The sequence below is a fragment of the Callospermophilus lateralis genome, chromosome 5, assembly GCF_048772815.1.
Source record: "Callospermophilus lateralis isolate mCalLat2 chromosome 5, mCalLat2.hap1, whole genome shotgun sequence".
Lineage (NCBI taxonomy): Eukaryota > Metazoa > Chordata > Mammalia > Rodentia > Sciuridae > Callospermophilus > Callospermophilus lateralis.
The window spans coordinates 113851776-113872199 of record NC_135309.1 but is presented as its reverse complement, the minus strand read 5'-3'; the positions used below and the strand labels follow the sequence as shown (position 1 = coordinate 113872199).

General features: G+C 38.5%; 1 protein-coding gene across 3 annotated transcripts in view; it reads left to right on the top strand.

The window, feature by feature from the left end:
* The window catches only part of Mast4 (microtubule associated serine/threonine kinase family member 4), a 552573-nt gene that overhangs the window by 137075 nt on the left and 395074 nt on the right, over positions 1–20424 (top strand). For all 3 annotated transcript variants that reach the window (XM_076857186.2, XM_076857189.2, XM_076857185.2), the window contains exon 2: positions 15020–15173. In XM_076857186.2, the coding sequence (XP_076713301.2) occupies positions 15020–15173 (154 nt within the window). The remainder of the gene's footprint in view (positions 1–15019; positions 15174–20424) is intronic.

Here is a 20424-nt window from a genome sequence, read left to right as displayed (position 1 = left end):
ACAGTGGGGAATTAATCCACACTACCTATCAGGGATCCCCAAAGCCAAGAAATCGAGGCTGGGTCTCTGGGAGGAACTAAGTGTGTATATGGGTAGGTGTTGCTTTCAGTCTGGTTGGGTTTGCCCTGGATAACTCTGAACACTTGTGAGGAAAGCATTAGAGGCTGGTGTAAACTTTTAAAAGATGTAGGAGGGAAGGCAAGGTGGCAGGCATTGGAGAACACATTCTGTGGTAGGTTGGAGTAGGAAGTTGTGTATCTTGGCTCAGAATGTTAGATGATGGTTGATCTCAAGGAGCACAGAGTTGTGGGTACATGCTGTCTCTTCAATTTAAATCATTCTGCAGTGGAGACTCCTGAAGCAATTCCTGCATTATGGGATGCAGAAATCCCAAAGGAAAAATACCATGCTTTAATACCCAGGTATTCTCACTAAGTATTATCTCCTAGAAATAAAGTACCTACAATGCTTGGCTTTCAGAAGGCCTGCTGCAAATGTGATCTCCCTTTCTTCCTTTTTCTCTTGCAGGCAATTTCCTTGCATCAGGGAGTCTTCTGCAGCTTGACTGTTGGTTTTGGAGGCAGTCTTAGGAGACTTATATAATGTTAGGGTGGAGGCAACAGAGATGTTCAGGAAGAACCTGGTCAGAATGCTGAGATGGAAAAGGAAGCTAGCCCAGTGAAACCTCTTCCTCTTCTAGATGTGGTCTGGATCACACACAGCAGGAGCTTAATGCTGCTGGTCTGTGGCTGGGTGAGAGTACTGGTGCTACTTGCAGGAGCATGGAACGGAAACATTGTGGAAGAGTGTTAGTCTGAGAGCAAGCCCTGGCTCTCAATCTCTGATGATGATCACAACTCTGATTCCTTAAGCTCCCTAAACCTCAGTTTCCATATCTGTGAAATGGGGAAGAAAATGATGCCATGTCAAAAGACTGAATGATATAACACGCTGAAGCACTTAAGATGGTACCTGGCCTGGCTGGCAGAGGTTGGTGGCTGGGACATTGAGGCTGTGGAGAAAGGGGACATTTCTCAACTACCTTGCCTGCTTTTCCTCAAACACATTGGACTTGTTCTTGCTTCAGGGCCCTGACACTTGCCACCCCTTTGGTTTGTACACCTTTTCCCCAATGTGGCTCACTCCCTTTCTTCCTTCCCTTGGGTCTCTGTTCAGATATAGCCCTTTCAGAGGGGTTATCTATAACTGTCAGTATTAAAGAGTGATCCTCATCTGTATCCCACATTCTCCCTTCTTCTTCCCATCTTTTATTATCACCCAAAGAAAAGGGCTTTTGTTTTAGTCTCTGCTGCCTCCACAGTACCCAAAACACACTTGGCATGTAGTAGATGAACTCTAAAAAATGTGCAAATTTATTGAATGAAGCGGGTAACCACAAACTTCTATAAAGAGCCAGATAATATGTATTCAGTATGTGTGGCTGTTTGATCTCTGTGGCAACTGCTCATTTCTGCTGTTGTAGACAGAGTGTACATGGTCCCTAAATGAGTGAGCATAGCTGTGGTCTAACAAAATTTTATATGGTTCTTGGGCTATAGTTTGCCAGTCCCTAGAATATCAATGAATGGTGAAGGTCAGGATGGATGTTGGTGGCTGTGGTGGTTTGAGCATAGTGGGAGAAGCGACATACCTTTTAGAGAAACATTTGTAATTGGAAACTAAAGAAATCAACTATCCTGATGCTACACATGAATGGGGATCCCTGTGCTTCTCCAGCCAGGCCAATGAAATGGGCATGGCATTGCAAATCAGAGCTGTTATTTCCATATTGTGAACTAGTTTTAGTTAGACTATAAATGAATTTGTGGAAGAGGAATTCACTGCTTAAAATTCCCATATATGGAAAAGAAATCTAATTGATCTATAAATTCAGGTTTAAAAATTTTAAATTTTTAATTGACACATACTAATTGTAAATACTTACGGGGTACAGTATGATATTTCCATACATGTATACAATGTATAATGATCAGATTAGGATAGCTGGCATATCTATCACCTTACGCATTTATCCTTTCTCTGTGCTCAGAAGTTTAAAAATCTTCTCGGTTAGAAAATTTGAAGTGTTGTCAGCCTTAGCTACTCTATAGAACTTTAGAAGTTATTCCTCCTATCCAACCTCACATTGTGCCCATTTGTTGAGAGCCACAGCCAAAGGGGCCCCAGCAAACTTCCAGCTGATTGGCTCACAGTGGCTCCAGCAAACTTCCAGCTGCCAGTTGATTGGCTCCTCTGCGGAGATGCTCATTGGGCTGTTTCCCCGCCCTTTCAGACCATGGAGCTGCTCATTGGGGGACTCTTTTGGCTCCGCCCATGCGACCCAGCCAATCAGCCTCAAGAGCAGGAGGAGTGGGGGGTTGAGAGGCTCACAGGAAGCTGGTGGTGGCAGTTGGGCTCTGAGGGAATTCCTGAAGCGCTCTGTGGTGCTGTGTGTGTGTGTGTGTGTGTGTGTGTGTGTGTGTGTGTTTTCTAAAAATTAAGTTCATTTCTGTTTGACAAGTGGCTCGTGAATTGTGCCCAGCCAGACTGCATCACCCATTAACCATTTTCTCTCCATTCCCCTTCTCCTCTACCCTTTCCTTCCTCCTGAGTTCAGATTTTATATACCAGAACCCTAGATTTATTGAGAGGAAGACTATCTTTATCTGCAGAGTGGAGTGCTCTGCTCTCAGGCAGATTTCAAGCTCAAACTGGAAACTTTTTCCTTAGCATGTCGCCTGACTCCAGCCTTTAGATCTTCTTGTGTCCAGGCAGAATCTTTCTACTAATGAGTCACAGGAAGGAATGGGAAAGTACAGATCTGGGGCGTGGGAGATGGAGCTGGGTCAGAGGCTGACTATAAAGTGACTTTCATGGTTCCTCTGCTAAAGTTCATTTTTGGACATTGCAAGAAGTCAGCATGTTCACACCTTCTGGGGTAGGAACTGGGCATTGTGTCTTGTCATGTTATTCCTTGGGGTTCTTATGCATTGCTGATTTTTTTGTTTTTGTTCTTTATGGGGAAGAGACGTAGCACTGCTACTCTGATTGTCTAAAGTTAGACATAATTTTAATAGTAGTTTCAAAATTATTGTTTATACAAGGGAATAAAAGAGGACAATATGATAAAACTGTTCAAGCTCTTCAGCAACTCCTCTGCCACTGTATTGGTCGTATTTATGTAACTCTTCATAGTCTTTGGGGCCGCCTGGAGGACTGGAGGGACTCTTGATAGTGAATTATTTTTCTTTCTGTTTTTACCACACTGTGGCTTCTGGTATAATACTTCTTTTAGCGGAGTTATGAGCTGTGCCTAAAGGCAAAAATCTTTTCCTTTCCTGATTGCACATGGAGGCTGGGACATCTCTTGGAACTTACAGAAGATTTTTCTTCCTGGCAGATGGTGGAGTTAGTCTTGCTTGGAACCATACCTTCTCATGGAGAATAAATAAATGTGAAGAAGTTTGTGCAATGGTTGGTTAGCGAATCAGGATGTCAGAGGGCAGTGTGATCGAGTTGCTTACATGCTCATAACCCAAGTGAAGAGAAGGATATGAAGAAAAGTTCAGGAGGGCTAATTTTCTGCAGCATCTGCCAAACTTATTGCTCTTCTTCTTCCTTTTTCTTCTGGTCCCTTCATTTTGTTTCCTATCTCCTCTCTTCTTCCTCTTATATGTCTTTCTGTCATTTTCTCCTTACTCCTGAATGTCAAGTTCATGTTCTGCCAGAGTATTGGCAGTTAGACTTAGCCTGACTTTTGGGGACTGGGTGATGTAAGGGTCAGCCCAGGGATGATGTGAACTACACAAAAGGGAAGCTGGGGTGTCAGTATCATTAGCCAAGTTGCTAAAGCAAGCACTATATCTAGGGTGTGCTTCCAGCAGAAGTGGGCAAATGCTGGACAGTGCATTGGGCAGGTCAGTGGCACTGAGGCTAGATGCCACATCCTGTTCAGGTCCCCAAAGGCAAAGCCAGTTACTGCAAGACTTTGGACATAAGGAAGCCCCTGGACCTCCAGTTCTCTACAGGGATCAAAGAATAGTAATTGGGAAGCAGGAATTCAGTCTAGAGAAACAAGGCAGACACCAGGGTGGGAATCTGTTCAAATGGAAATCAGGGGAAAGAGATCTGGTGCTGAGACAGTGTGCTACTGACTCAAGGTCTTGGTATTCAAAAATTTATTATTGAATATTTTTTTATAAATATTTCACAATAATTTTTATTTATTAAAATTATTGTGTGTTGTTTTTGCTAAAAGAGAAGCATGCTTTGGTTCTCTGACAAACCGCTGAGAATCAAAGTTCAGGTGAGAAGACATGGCTCTGAGGGACTTGGAACCTGGGAACTATCAGGGATTATTTTTTCTGAGCATAATTTTTCCATCACTTTGCTTTATCTCTTCCTTATCCTGCAATCCTTTCCTTCTCCTTTTTATTCCCTTCAGGTATCCCCCACCCCATTAAAGGAGAAATAAAGTTGATTAAATACAGTTCTCATGGCTGTGCACTCCCTCATCCTCCAGAGCCAGTTCACCCTCTAAGCACTGGCCAATTTCTGAGTGATCGTCTTTCTCATTAATTTCCATTTTAACCCTGTGAGGCCCCCAAGCTGCTGAGAATTTGTGACTCCCAGTTCTTTAGAACATTTATTTGCTCATCAGGTCAGAGTTCAATCTGGGACTACTGTCCACAGCTGACCTGCTCAAAATGCCTGTTTCCTCTTAATATGAAACCAGGAAACAAGAATTAATTTTTGGTGTTTGTCCAGCTAAAAAGCAGAAGGTTTTTTAATTTTCTTTGTTTTTTAATAAAAAGTTTATTTTGAAGTTTCCCCCTGGAAACTTGTGTAAAGTTTACTTTCAGTGCCAATGGATGTTATGGAACAGAAGTTCCAGCGATTGATTGTTTTATGATTCTGAAAAAAATGAACTAAGCTAAGAAATGATAGGGAAGGTGAAGGAAATAAAGCTTTGAGTGCCTTCTTGGTCCCTGGTGTTATGCTTGGAGGTTTATATTGATCCATGAGAATCCTGTGAGGGGGGGATATAATTATTTTATAGATGAAATTAAAATTTGTTCATCTTATATGACTGTAAGGGGCTGAGTACAGTTCTAGTGGAAAATTTGCCTCCAACCACTGCCTTCTTCCCCGCCATGTTTACTGGTGTTTTCAAGAAATGGGAGGTAAGGCACTGGGGACTTCTTTAGCACCAGGTCCTGGTGGAGCAGTTGGTGCCTAAAGAAAGATGACATTTAGGGTCTTAAAAGCCCTGTTGTGGTATGTGGTACTGGTGGGGTGGGAGAGACTCTGCTCTGTCTCTCTTCTCCCTTAGAACATGGTAGATGGGTTTGAAAAGCTCTAAGGCAGATGGACAATTAGCATGTGTTTGGACCCCACTCTATGTCCCTTCTCATACTGGCTTTTGTGTGACTGAGGACCATAATCTATGCAATTTAATGCAAGTCAAGGCATTAATTAACATCAGCACTGTTCTGCCAACATAGAAAGGAAAAGCAATTAACTAGGTGCAGCACCACAACTCTGCTCAAAGCCCTACTCTCTCCTCTACCCAACTCTATCCAGACCTCTGCCATATTGTTTTGTGATTGTGGTTTTGTGTCAGTGGTCTGGGATAGAAGTGCCCTGAGAAAGATGCCTGCATTTTTTTTTTTTCTCTTTTCTATCTTCAACCCTTAGCACATTGCCTAACCCATAATAAACATTTGGCTAAAAAAAAATATTTATTTTTTTTTAGCAACTCTGGGTTAATAGAGCATTATGAATAGAAAACCACTGTGAATCATCCAAGTTGATTATAATACAGTGATGAAGACTGAGGGGCTGTGGGAAGTAAAGTGGGTATGGGAGCAGAGTGCAGTAGGCTCAGGAATTTGGGTTCTGGTCTCAATTCATACAACAGCTCTCTATGTAAACATGATCAATTGACTCTCTGGGCCATAGTCTTCCAGGAAAGCCAAGAAATTTGAGTACAGATGATTTTTTAAAGTTCTTTCTACTGCTAATATTTTGTGATTCTGTAATTCTGTTTTAAGGAAACTACTTGTGTGGGCCACCAATTCAGTTTAAGCTGATCATCTGGACTGATCAATGCCAGAATCAAAGAAACTGATCTTTTGTGGGGAGCATTCCCAGCCTGGAGTTATAAGAGGACATTAACAACATTAGCTTTCTGGGCTTCATGTCCCTCACCACTGTGATCCCCTGTGTGGGAGACAGTTTGGAACACCGGAAGGAATGTGGGCTCTGGAGTTCAGGATCTCAGACTTGATTCATTGTGGTACCTCTAGTCAACGCAAAAACTTTGATTAATCTTTCTGCATCTGTTTCCTCCTTGGTAAAATGAGACTAATAACACTGCCTAACTGGGAGTCTCTCTGTCACAAAAAGTGGGAAGTGGGCACATAATGTCAAGTTTTGTCGTGTTGTGTGGGAATTTTCCACTTTGACTTTAAACAGAAGGAAGATAAATGAGAAATATATTCTCTTCCTGCTTGTTAACCACAATCAGAATCTTTAGTTACATTGCTGATGGGGACAGGAGAGTATCAGGGGAATTTAATGACTTCAGATAAGTAAACAACTTCAGGCATAGATCAGATACCTAAATAAAGGTCAGGGAAACATCTACAATATTAAAGTGACAAGAAAACAGGTGATACATATGCACAGTTAAATTAGTATACTCTGGTTTCCCCAAGTGACATTGTCCCTAAGCCAAATTTCAGAATTGAGTCATAGTCTGAAAACTATACACATAAATGCCATGTTTCTAAAATTTGTAAAATAATATTAACTTTTTTTCTTATCTTTCAACTATTGAATTTATTCCAATTAAATGCCTGCTGTGTGTTGCTCTGTCCTTGGGCGATAATGATATTATATTGCTTGTGGTTGCTGTGTGTGTGTGTGTGTGTGTGTGTGTGTGTGTGTAGACACATTCATGAGCAAAGGAATTGACTTTCTTGAAGTTGAGTTGACAGACAAAAGTAAGATAGTGTATCAAATTGCTAATTTACATATTTCTCTTGGAAGGGAAGAAAGAAAATCAATTAAGAGATGAAACTGGTGGTATAGCTCTGTGTAGGTGAATGCCCTTGTAGTTTGATCTAATAATGTACTTTAGGACATTTCTGAAACGAATTTAACATTGCTAATTGAAGTTTGTTATTCCAAGAATTAATTACAAGGCCAAAGATGGAAAGCAATATTGGTAGCTAGACACTTTCCAGGTTAAACACATTCTATCAATGCATCATTTCTCAAAATGTGGATGTTTATTAAGAAAGTGAATGGAGTAAAATTGTTAAAACCGTTAAATTGTTTGCATCAATTAGCATTACTTAGGAAACGATCGCTTACCAAGTCTCATTGAAATGAACTATTTTTGCTAAAATTCTATCTATGCTCTTCATTCACTTTCTTGTTCTCAAAAGGTTTTAAGATGAACTGTAATCACATAACTCAGCAAGATGAATAACTTAAAAAATGGGTGAAGGCAGACAAAAAGGAAAGTAGGCATAGAGCAGTGATTCTCAATAGTGGTATTATTGACATTTGGGGCTGGGCAACTCTTTATTGGGAGGGGCTGGTCCAGTGCATGGTAGGATATTTAGGAGTATCTCTGGCCTATGATTAGTAGAAAACCAGCACACTGCTCTAAGTTGTGACAACCCAAAATGGCTCCAAACATTGTTTGTGTCATCTGGAGGATGGGGATGACATCAAAATCAGCACCAGTTGGAGACCACTGCTTTGGAGAGGAGAATGAAGTCTGAACTAAGATTTGTGGAGCTAAAGGATCCACGAAGTCTTGGTTGGAAATTTCGTGATTATAGGTTTTTCCTGGGGAGTTCTCTCAACTGAAGAACAGAAACATGACTATTTGTTTGACTCAAGGGGTGCCTAGAATAAAACCAGACCAGAGCCCCACATCAGCACCACTAGTTCTAGTGCACAGAACTGAAAGGCATTTTTATAAGTGTTTTTCTCTGCAACTTGAATGAAGCTCCCGGTGGGCAGGGGGTTTTGTTTGTTTTGTTGATTGCTGTTTTGCCCACTGCTGTGCCCAGAGCAGTACCTGGCACACAGCTGCTTAATAAATATTCATAGAAAGAGATGAATCCTGACAAGGAGGATACAGTGTATTATAGGCCTTTCCTTACATGTTTATAGAACTGAGCAGCCAGATTTATAGGGCTGTTTTTTACAATATCATTAAATGGAAGCAAGTGTTCTGGGCAGCATAATCCAAACTGAATGTCAGCAAAATCAATAAATGGGCCCCAGTACAATGTGGTCTAGGATTGTCACTCTCCCAGTAGTCTAACTCAAGTCTATAGTTAGATTTTAGGATGCCAGGAAAGGTGTGCTACTATTCTTCAGGCAGTACAGAGAACAATGAATGCTTTCTTCTTTTCTATGTTCCTTGAGTACTAGAGAGCAGAGGGAAGGGTATCTGAGAGGTGCCACTGGTAAAGGCCAGGTACATGGAAAGCTACATGCTTTGCCAGGCAGAGTGGGGGACTTGAGCTTGAGCCTCGAAGTGTAGTGACAGTGACTAACAATATTTTTGGTTACTCGTCAAGAAGAAGGGCCACTGTATGTGCCACTTCATGAGAAAACATGCTGAAGATGCCCATTGTGTGGGAGATTACACCTTGGGAATTCTGTGCTCCAGAATACAAGCATCTGGACTAAATAATTGTACAGAAATTTTGACCAAATTTTCACTTTTGCTGTATAAACAAAGACCTTGGTAAAATTGCAGTAAGTTTAATTGTCTTGCAAATTATCTGTGGTGAAGTATGTGTTCAGCTATACAATGAAAGAGGTGGCTTTGCCCTTGGAAACATTCGTAGTAACTGCAGTGAGTATTCCTTGGGCACTCACCAAGTGCCAAGCAAGGTTTAAAGTGCTTTACAAATGTGACTAGCTACCTCAGGAAGTAGATACTGTTGTCACTAACATTTTATGGATGAGGAAACAGGTACAGAAAGAGTTAAGTATCTTAATTAGGATATTCCTAGTTATCTCTAGTCTTAGCTCCTAACCACTGTGGAATTAGTATGAATTCAATAATTACTCTCTTAACTATAGAAGTCTGTTATATCAAAATTTAAAATATTGATTTTAGATATTGGTTTAAACGTAAATAAAATCCAATTGTGAAATACAGTAAAGTCATTTTAGTTTGCCTATTTGATTTTTTTTTTTTTTGGTGGTGATGGGAGAGAGAATATGTTTAATTAGGATTACAAGCCTAGTCTGTGCTGTTTCATAATTCAGATATTTTCGTATCAAATATTTAGTATTCTAAGAAATAGAATAACTGAACAATGTATTCATAACGTGTGTTACTAGTTAGTCTCTCTCCTCTCTCTTTTTTTTAATCACAAAGAAGACTTCCAGGAAGCCACCATCATATATGCAGATGACATTGGTAATCCCTTTGAACTAATGAACTTTGGCCTTAGGGCACATGCATTCTGGATGGGTCTTTTAAATGCATATGCCACATCTTGGGAATGAATGCAGAATTATAGAAAAGAGAAATGGGGCTAGGGAAAAGTGGGATTGATAGACACAAGTGAATATGCTAGTAGGGGTATAGTTAAAAGGTCGAACAATTCATTATTTAGGAATCACCTTCAGAGGTAGGCCTGTTAAAAAATTAGCATATTAGTTTGGTATATAGAAAAGACTCTTTGAAAAGATGCCATTTACCATAACCTAAGGGTCTTTTTCATACATGAAGCATTCAGTTTTGTCAAAGTACTGGAGACTCATTTTAGCATTTCACCTTGGATATTATTTAATATATATCTATTTTTCAACAATGAAAGCTCTTTATGGCATGCGTTTTTTATTTCTTTCCTATTGTTATATTTTAACTGAATACCAGAGATTTGAAAATTCATTTGTTCCTTCCGCAAATACTTATGGGGTGCCTTTTAGTTAGTGGGCACTGTTTTGGGGATGGAGCAGACTGGTGCCTAATTTCATGTAGTTTTTATCTTAGCAGAAGAATGGCAAGAAACAAGTCCAAAAAAAAATCTGTGTCATGTGAAAGTAGATGCTATGAAAAAAAAAGAAAAAGGAATGAAGTGGTGGGCATGCTGTTTCACATGGGTAGTTACAGAGGGCTTCCTACAAAGGATGGCATGTAAGTAGAGACCTGGAAGGTATGGGAGGCACAATAGCTAATATCTGGGGTGTATTTCAGGGAGAAGAAATGATAGATGTAATGTCTTGCTTGGAAAGATGCTTGCGGCATCTGAGGTCTAGCTAGGGACCAAGATGGACTGAGTGGAATGGAGGATACTGTGGTCAGAGAGCTGGGAGTAGAGGTGGTAGAACCTTGTAGGTCACTGTCTAGACACTGGGTTTGGTCAGGATGAAGGAATAGCCTTGGGAGGACTGCAGCAGAGAAGGGAGCAGTTCTAGAAGTCCTAGTTGGAGCACATAGCTTGTGTTTCAGAAGGGTCATTGGTAGTTGTCCTGAGGCCACAGTGGCCATTGTAAGATGGATCATGATAACAGAACCGATGCTACTACTGGTAAAAGTGTTCAAGTGACTGGATTATTGGGTGTATTTTAGAGGTTGAGGTAGAGGATTTACTGGTTGGATATGGGATGAGAAAGAGAAATTAAGAATATTTTTTAAATTTATGACCCCACTAGCTAGAAGAAATGGTGTTGCATTCAGTGAAATTGGAAAAATCTTTTTCTTTCTATTCATATGCTCACTGTCAATATTTTAAAATGTATTGGATAACTCATGATGATGTCTGGAGATGAGGTTGGAGAAAATAGTTAAGTAAAAGTTCAATGTTTGTGGCCAGTTTTGCCTTTTAGAGGTAGATAGATGATAGTACTTGGGCATAGAGCCATAGAAAAAGAAACCCAAGAACAGGATGGTGGTGGTGATGGGAAAGACACTTAAAATTGATCCAGCCTCATAAATGATTCAGCTTTATGTGTAATTTATCTTCATTGATGAGAGAAGCCACATATAATCATAGTAGATTCTTCTCTTTTTCTCAGCCTGATAGTTTGTAAAACAGCAAACACTATCTTAGGATGACAAATACAGAAAATACAGATGAAAAACTCTTACTTTTATTATTATTGTAAATTCTATATGATTATCATTGTTACAAGACTGATAATTTTGGAAACTTTCCCCTAAATTTGCTTCAGATTTACCTTGTTTATGCACCTTGTGTCCCTTAGATGATTTATATTGCCTGCAGCAGACTGCTAACTAAGAGCAGTTGTTCATCACTCACATGTAGAAGTATGCTACACCCCATCTATCTGATTTCTTAAGTTCAGTAATGTGCAAATGCACAGTTTCAATGTTTTGTGTTTTATTCTGGCTCATGTTGGAATTAAAGGGGTTTGCGAAACAAATGTAGGAGTTTTTCAGCAAATCCATTCACCAAGAATCAATATTTACTATTGGCGAATGAAATAAGGACATATTTCTGGAGAATATATTTCAATTCTGGATATCTGTGACTAGCAGTGTGCTAGATGACCAGGCAATGGGATCTGGCTCTCCAGGAGTTGGCTCTAGAGATTGTTTGCTTAGGGAGGGAAATTGCAAATGTTTGCAGCAGCAAGTGGAACAAGTCCAGGCTTTAATGCCCTTGAGCATCAGTGAAAGTTTCAAGGTGACCTCCATCTTTAGTTAAACCCCTTATAGTGTGAGTGCTGGGGGAGTTTGGAAAAGTTGGAAAATATTAAACTGAAATCAGTTAAAGAGCAATGTCCAAAATGACATGTTTGATATGCACCATAAGCTCTAGGGTGTGATGGAATGTTTTTAAAGGGATTGTGAGTGTTTAAATCAGGACAAAAATGGCAAATAAATTGTGGGGCTGCAGTAGACCCTTTTAAGAATCTTTTGACTAATTGTAAAAGGAATACGAAAGCCACTGACAACATAACAAATTTGGAAAAATGATCTATTTAAAGAAAGCCCTTGGGAGTGTGAACTGATAGGAAGAAGGAAATGGGATCCTGGAGCACTGCACTATTCTTATTGGTTTTTCTGCTCATAGTATGTTTGAAACATTTGCAGCCCTCATAGTTCACTGCCTCAATTTCCCCAGATTTAAAATAATATGCTTCTCTTGGGGTGGTGATTCTTATTTAAAACCCTGGCTTATGGACTAATAGCTTGTGGCTATATATGTATATATGTGATGAAAGAGATTCTTTTTCTTTATCCTACACCTTCTTGTTGAATTCCTTCTTTTTCAAAAGAAAGACATATTATGACTCGGTTGGAAATCTGCAAGGAAATTACATAATTCCTTATTTAGGAATAATTCCCTTCCACTTATTTTTCCACCCTCTGTTAATTTGTAATATAACAATCTTCCCCTGAGTAATTAATTGTAATTCTGCAAACTGAGTGAAAAATAAGTAGCAGAAGCTGATGAACCTTGAACAATAAATATTTGTATTTTATGCAGCTGCCACTAGTAATTAAGAGAAAATAACTTAGAAGAATAGACCCTAACTTGCTTGATTGCTTTGAGCGGCGGTCATCCATTCTGAGTGCATTGACTAGGACTAGTAGATATTACGGAACATTTTGTTGAATGTCTATGGCACATTGCCACCTTGTGGCTGCAAGTTTCCTTGTACTGGAGAAGAGCAGCTTTAAACTAATGTTAAGTCTACATTGTGCAGCCTGATTTTTTATGTTTTTTCTGGTATTTATACTGTACATTACTCACAAAAGATTTGAGGAATCTCGTAAGGATATGTAGAATAGAGTATTGGTGAATTTAAGAGAATATCACATAGTCTTAGAAGAGGCATGCTAATGTGTTTATGGGTGAAGACCCATAATCTGCAGCTAATACCCACTGCTTACATGAGTGTGTGTACATGTGTGTGCATGGATAGAGGGAGAGAAAGCAAAGGCAGTGTGGTAAAAGTTAGCAGTTCATCATTGGCCAGTGGAGTGCAGGTGCTAATTGCGTTTACTCATAACCACTTTTCCATAATTTCAAGTTTTCTTCTGACATTTTTCAAAGTAAAAAAAAAAAAATGGCAGGAAAGAAAAATTGGGGTAAGGACATAATGTGGAACCAAAAAGAAGGAAAAAATAACATTTGCGTTGTGTGATGGTCTGACTACAATTGAACCATGGATTGGATTCTGCCTTCTCTAGTAACCAAAAGGTAACTGTCCAGGTTTCCTTGGCTACAATTCTTCAACTACAAAATTTAAGGGCAAAATATCTGAGGGTAGACGGAATTTCTTCCTTGGAGGCCTTTCTAAGTAGGACACTGATGTAATGAACAGCAGTCTCGGCAAATATTTTGCAATAAGTATAACTTCCCATTTGTAAGGGCTGTTTCTTTTAAAAGTTCACTCTTGAATTCCTTTCCCCTCCTGATCTGGCTTTGATTCTGGAACAGATGAACTCCTAGTTTTTCAAGGGCCCTTCACTAAAATTCTGATTGGAAGTTGAAATATAGTAAAGTACTAGCTGGCCAGGAGTATGATCCAGTGTTTATGAGAAGTTCTTGAAATTGAGCCTTTGGTTGTCACTAATGAGCCCAGTTGAGCATGGAGAAAAGTGGACAGTGTCTAGCAACCAGTGATGTCTATTCTATCTAAACTAACTTGGGAGGGGATATTCATAAGCAAGATCAAGTTTCTTACTGTGCAATGGTGTTGAATGTGGTACAGTGGTGTAGACAACAAGTGGATGGATGGCCTATCTCTGAATTTCTTTTTATAAATACATTTGTGATGGTCTTAATATGAAAGAATTCAGATGGGTGTAACCATGGGAGCAGCACTTTCCCCATGAAAGCAGAACAAGTCTTAGTGAAACATCCCTTAAAATGCCTGGCATTGAGCATTGCCACCCTCTGCGATGTTTTAACATTTCTACAAAGATAGCCGTTTTCTGTGATAATTGGAATTTCTGCAAATATCTGAATATCTTTTTGCATATCCTTAATAATGACCTGGATATATATGTGCATGTGTGTGTACATGCACACACATGAATATTTTTATCCTTTGTGACTATCTAGACGCATATATATGCATTTGTACTACCTCTGAGGTGAACATCCAGAAGGTCAGCACTTTTCAAGTATGAAAGATTTTCTTTCTTTTTTTCTTCTTCTTCTTTTTTAACACAATGCATTTATTTTTATGTGGTGGTGAGGATCGAACCTGGGTCCTGCCCGTGCTAGGCAAGCGCTCTACCACTGAGCCACAATCCCAGCCCCTGAAAGATTTTCTTATAAAAGCAGAACAGATCTTGAAATAAGTGTTGTGACACAAGGGATTCTTTTGTAAAAAGCTGTCTCTTGAAGTGGATATGGTTTCTCTGATTCTCATGACAGGTTTTCTTTTTAAAAGCCATGAAGTGATGTAGGGATGTATTGATTTCCATTAAGGGCTATGGTGCTCAGAAATCTCTCTCCTGAACTTATATTTGTGAGCAATACGTGAATTTTCTTTTGTGACCAACTAAAGACCATATCTTGCTTCATTATAGAGCTATATGCTTCAGTTTGGGCTGAGGGGACCATGGTCTAAAGAAAGACATATTTTATTTATACAGGAGAATAGAAAACACATATATGCATGTACATAACTCAGTCAAAAATTCCATGAAACAGTACTTTCCCTTCTTCATTGGACAGTGATAATTTCCATTCTGTTGTACTAAAAAATACTGATTACAAACAACTCAACTTGATTTCATGACCCACTAGTATGTTGTGACCTGCATTCAAAATCCTGTTACTGAGATTTTGAAGCAAGTGAGACTGTCTTTCAGATAAAAGACAAAATAATGAAATCCTGAATTTTCTAAGTATCAAGTGAAAAACAGGGTTAGGAGGAAGGGGGGTTTAGAGGAGGATAAGAAAGGAAGCCAGTGTGAGCAGCGTCTTTGATTCTAGGTTGTGTCTAATGTCCCCACTAAATGTTGCTACTGTCCTTCTGTGTACAGCTTGATCATATCCTGTCCCCACCACCCATGCCATTTCGGAAATGCAGCAACCCAGATGTGGCTTCTGGTCCTGGCAAGTCATTGAAGTATAAAAGACAGCTGAGTGAGGATGGAAGGCAGCTGCGGCGTGGGAGCCTGGGAGGAGCCCTGACTGGTGAGTCATGAGTGGCTTGGATCAGGGAAGGATTGTGCTTCTCTGATAGGGTCCTGGATGGCCACAGGGTTTCATGTGAGAAAATCAGCCTGCAGACTGTTGGGTACAATCTCATTCAATCCAGAAAATACTTAAATTGGAGCTTTTATTACTCAACTTTAATGAATATAACTGACATACAATGAACTGTCCCCATTGTGCATGTACATATGTATGAATTTGGGGAAATTCATGCACCAGTGTAACCACCACTGTGATCAAAATATAAAATGTTTCCTATGTTCTTTCTGCTTAATACCAGCCCTCACCTCATCCTCTAGTCTCTGGGTCCATGGCAGCCATATATCTGCTGTCTGTCACTGTAGATTTATCTGAAGAGTTTTATATAGATGGAACCATATACTATGGCTTCTTTTGCTCAGCATATTGTTTTAAAGATTTGCCAATGTTGTTTCCATCAGTAGTTAAGTGTTTAATGTTTGTGTCTGTACTATTTAACTTCATAAGAAACTATCAAACTGTTTTCCATAACTGTGCCATTTTCTACAACCAAAAATGATGAATGAATAAACCAATCACTCTACTTCCTTACTAATCTGTGGTGTTCCCAGTCTGTGTAAGTTTGGCCGTTTTCATGGTATATAATCTTATCATTTTGTGTTTTTTCTTTTGTATTTTTTGACTATTTGTTTTTTAGCTTTCTGGTACTGTAAGAAATACCCAAGATAATCAACTTAAAAAGAGAAAAGGTTTATTTCAGCTTAGTTTTAGAGGTTCTAGTCCATGGTCAATTGGTATCATAGCTTTGGGCCTGTGGCAGCACACCAAGGTGCAGAATGAAAGAAAGGAAGAGGAATGGACTGGGCCTACACCTTTCCTTTCAAGGACAACCCCCCAGTGATCTGAAAACCATCCATTAGGTCCCATCTCTTAAAGTTTCTGCTAGCACCACACTAGTATCAAGCCTTTAGTACATGGATCTTTGGGGGACATTCCAGATCCACACTACTGCAACTAGAGAAGTAGAACATCTTTTCATGTGCTTACTGGACATTAATAGATCTTATTTTGTGAAGTATATTCTAATCTTTCACCCATGTTTAACTCATTGTTATAGTTAATTTTTTAAAAAAAGTCAAGTTAGGCACCAAAATACATACTGCATGTTATTTATGAGACAGCAGTAAAAGCTCTTTAAAAAAAAATTTTTTTTTGTTCTTTTTAGTTATACATGACAGTAGAATGTACTTTGTCATATTATACATACATGGAGCATAACTTCCCATTCTTGTGGTTGTGCATGATGAAGAATTATATTGGTCATGTATTCATATATGAACATAGGAAAGTTATGTCCAATTCATTCTAATCAGTAAAAGCTCTTAAATGTGAATGATTAAAAATCTGGTCTCACAGAATTAGAGAATAGAATAGTGATTACCAGAGCCTGGGAAGGGGAGGTTAGAGAGAGTTTATAGGCACCAGGGTACAGTTAAATTGGAAGAATGACTTCTCATATTCTACAGCACAATAGGCTAAATATGGTTAACAACAATTAATTGTATAGTTTAAAAAGAGCTACTAAAGAAGATTCTGAATGTTCCTAACAGAAATGATAAATGTCTGAGATGATGGATCTGCCAATTTCCCTGATCTGATCATTATACATTGTGTAACTATGTTGAAATATCATCATGTAGCCCATAAATGTTTACAATTATGTGTCAATTAAAACTCATATTAAATGTTTTTATTAGTACATTATAGTTACACACTTTGACATATATATGCATAGGATATAATTTGTCCAACTTCAGTTCCCCAGGCTTCTTCTTCCCTATTTTCCTTCCTCTCCATCCCCCTACTTCTACTCTACTGGTCTTCCTTCTGTTTGTTTATTGTTTTTTTTTAATTGGTGCTTTATACATAAAATTCATTGTGATATATGAATATATGTACATAGCATAATTTGGTCAGTTTCATCCTATATTTTCTCTCTTTTCCTGTCCCTCATCCCTCCTCCTCTATTGCTTTCCTCTATTCTACTGATCTCTTTTATCTACATGGGATGCTCTCACCCCGTTTTGTTCCTTATTTTACTATAGCTTCTGCATATGAGAGAAAACATTGAACCCTTGACTTTCTAAGTCTGGCTTATTTCACTTAGCAGGGTAGTCCCCAGTTCCATCCATTTACCAGCAAATGCCATAATTTTATTCTTCTTTATGACTGAGTAAAACTCCATTGCATATATTTATGGTATTTTTCTTTATTCATTTATCTGTTGATGGGCACCTGGGCTGATTCCATAACTTGATTATTGTGAATTGTGCTGCTGTAAACATTGGTGTGCCTGTATCACTATAACATGATTTTAGATCTTTTTGATAAATACCAAGGAGTGGAATAGCTGGCTTTTCTGGGAACTCCATTCCTAGTCTTTTAAGGAATTTCTATATTGTTTTTCATAGTGGTTGTACTAATTTGCAGTCCTATCAACAAGTATGAGTGTACTTTCTTACCCACATCATTGCCTGCACTTATGATTGTTTGTATGTTTGATGAATGTCATTCTAACTGGAGTGAGATGAAATCTCAGTCTAGTTTTGCATTTCCCTGATTGCTAATAATATTGAACACACACACACACACACACACACACACACACACACACACACACATTTGTTAGCCATTTGTATTTCTCCATTTGGAGAAATGTCTTTTTTTGTGTGTGGGGAATGTGTGTGTGTGTGTGTGTGTGTGTGTGTGTGTGTGTGTGTGTGTGTGTGTTGGCAGGGGGATGTTCTTTGAGTTCTTTACATATTAGTGAGCAAGATCTTGTCCCATTTCTTTAGGCTCTCTCTTCATACTTTAGTTTTCTTTGCTGTGCAGAAGCTTTCTAATTTGATGCCATCCCACTTACTGATTCTTGTTTTTTTTTTTTTCTTATACTTTAGGATTATTAAAAAGGAAGTTGGTGTCTGTACCAATATGTTGGAATATTCACTCTGTGTTTTCTTTTAGCAGTTGGAAAGTTTCTGGTCTAATGCCTAGATCCTTGATCTACTTTGAGTTGACTTTTGTGCAGGGTAAAAGATAGGGACTTAGGTTCATTCTTCTATGTATGGATACTCCAGTTTTCCTAGTACCATTTGTTAAAAGGCCTTTCTTTTCTCCAATATGTTTTGACACCAACTAAAGATAAATTTAAAACTTGAAAAACATTCTTAAAAATTTTCAAAACCAGAAAACCCACAAATCACTTTCTTTAACTCGAAAAATAGCCAAATTAAGATATTTTAAAACAAAGACCTTTTAAAAAACTCCTCGTTTAAATTTTCATATTAAACTCAACTTTAAAATCACTAAATGTTAGTTTCCATTCATTTCATCAGACTGCTTTTCTCTCTAAATACACATATTTTGGAGGAACTCTTATTATTTTTTAAATCTGAGACTGAGTTTTGTCTACATACCACAGTCTTGTCTGCCAGTTTATAAATCGTCTGGAAAAGCAGTTGAAATGCTCGCATTTTTTGAAGAATTATGGATTTTGACTTTCTGAAGATGAAATTTCTGGGAAGAGAAATGCGGCTGCCACATGGGCTGTAGAGTTGGAGCATTTGGCGCAGTGAAGGCAGTGCTGGGGGTGGGAGGGTCTGACCTCCGGCTAGAGGAACACAGTCCTCGAACACCACTGTGCTTCCCTGAGGTTAAGGCACAAGTTTTCACTTGAGTCTTTCTGATGTTCTACTAATGCTTTTTCTCATTTTTTTTTTTTTTTTACTTTTTTTTGGTAAGTGCAGACTGTTTGCTATTTTAAGTGGAACAGTCTAAATATTATTTAGTCTAATCTATATTTTATAGGTAAGGAAATTAAATCTTAAAGACACCCTGTGTTTATTAATTTTAATTAGAAAATTTACTTTGATTAAACTTTTTTTTTTTTTTTTTTGTATTAGGATTGAACCCAGAGGTGCTATACCACTGAACTGCATCCTCAATCCTTTGTATTTTTTTTTATTAAAGGATCTCACTATGTTGCTGAGACTGGCCTTGAAGTTGAGATCGTTCTGCCTCAGCTTCCTGAGCTGCTGGGATTATAGGTGTATTCCACTGCACCTGGATTAAAGTATTTTTGTCCAATAGGAGGGACAGTAATTGTGCTTACCATTTGTGCTACAGCAGTTTATTTGAAAGCTTTAAAGTGCTGCAGAGGTGTAAGTCTTGCTGCAGATAGAAGACTTGAAGCATGAAATTTGGCCTTTAGCTTTATTAAAAAAAAAGATTTGGTTCTCATTTCTTAATGGTAGCAGCTCTAGCAATTTTATCCTTACACAATTAGGTTGCTGTACAATAATTTTTGGTAATTATCTTTGTATAGTTAATTTTTTAAAATGTTTAATCATTCTTAGAAGAGATTTAGAAAATCCATTGAACATCAGCTTGTTTCTGAAAACAGTTCCTTGGAATTTGTATTGGAATATGAGAAAAACATTCTTAATTGGTCCTCTAGATAGCTTAGCTAAGGATTTAATGAAGTAATATGTGCTAAGCACTTAGCCCAGTGATGGGCAGCTATTACTATTATGTATATAAGTAATTGAATTTGGGAGGATTTGGAGTTGATGGGAAGCAGAGGCTCATGAAAATCAGTTTGGTACCCTTATTATGTAGATTTCTACTTTATGTTCTTCACTGAGTTCTTGTCAAGCCAGAGCTAGATAGGGCACAGAGGAGGAAGCATCATCTCTGATCTTAAAAAAAAAAAAAAAAAATGCTGTTTCCACTAGTTTCAGGAAACTATAAATGTATCTTGGGACATATCCAATTGTTAAATTAATTCAAACTGAACTTGCATCAGAAGTCTTTGCCTAACCTATTCTGTTACTTGAAGATGAACCTGCTTCCCATTGCTTAAATTTTACTCCAAATACCTTTTTTTTTAAAAAAAAAAGAGAGAGTGGGAGAGTGTGGGGGGGGAGAGAGAGAGAGAGAGAGAGACAGAGAGAGAGAGAGAGAGAGAGAGAGAGAGAGAATTTTTTAATACTTATTTTTTAGTTCTCGGCGGACACAACATCTTTGTTTGTATGTGGTGCTGAGGATCGAACCCGGGTCGCATGCACGCCGGGTGAGCGCGCTACCGCTTGAGCCACATCCCCAGCCCCTCCAAATACCTTTTTATGGACAGAATTTGACTTTGCTTAAAACTATGATTTTTGTGAAGACTTAGTTTATTGTTTGAAAATTT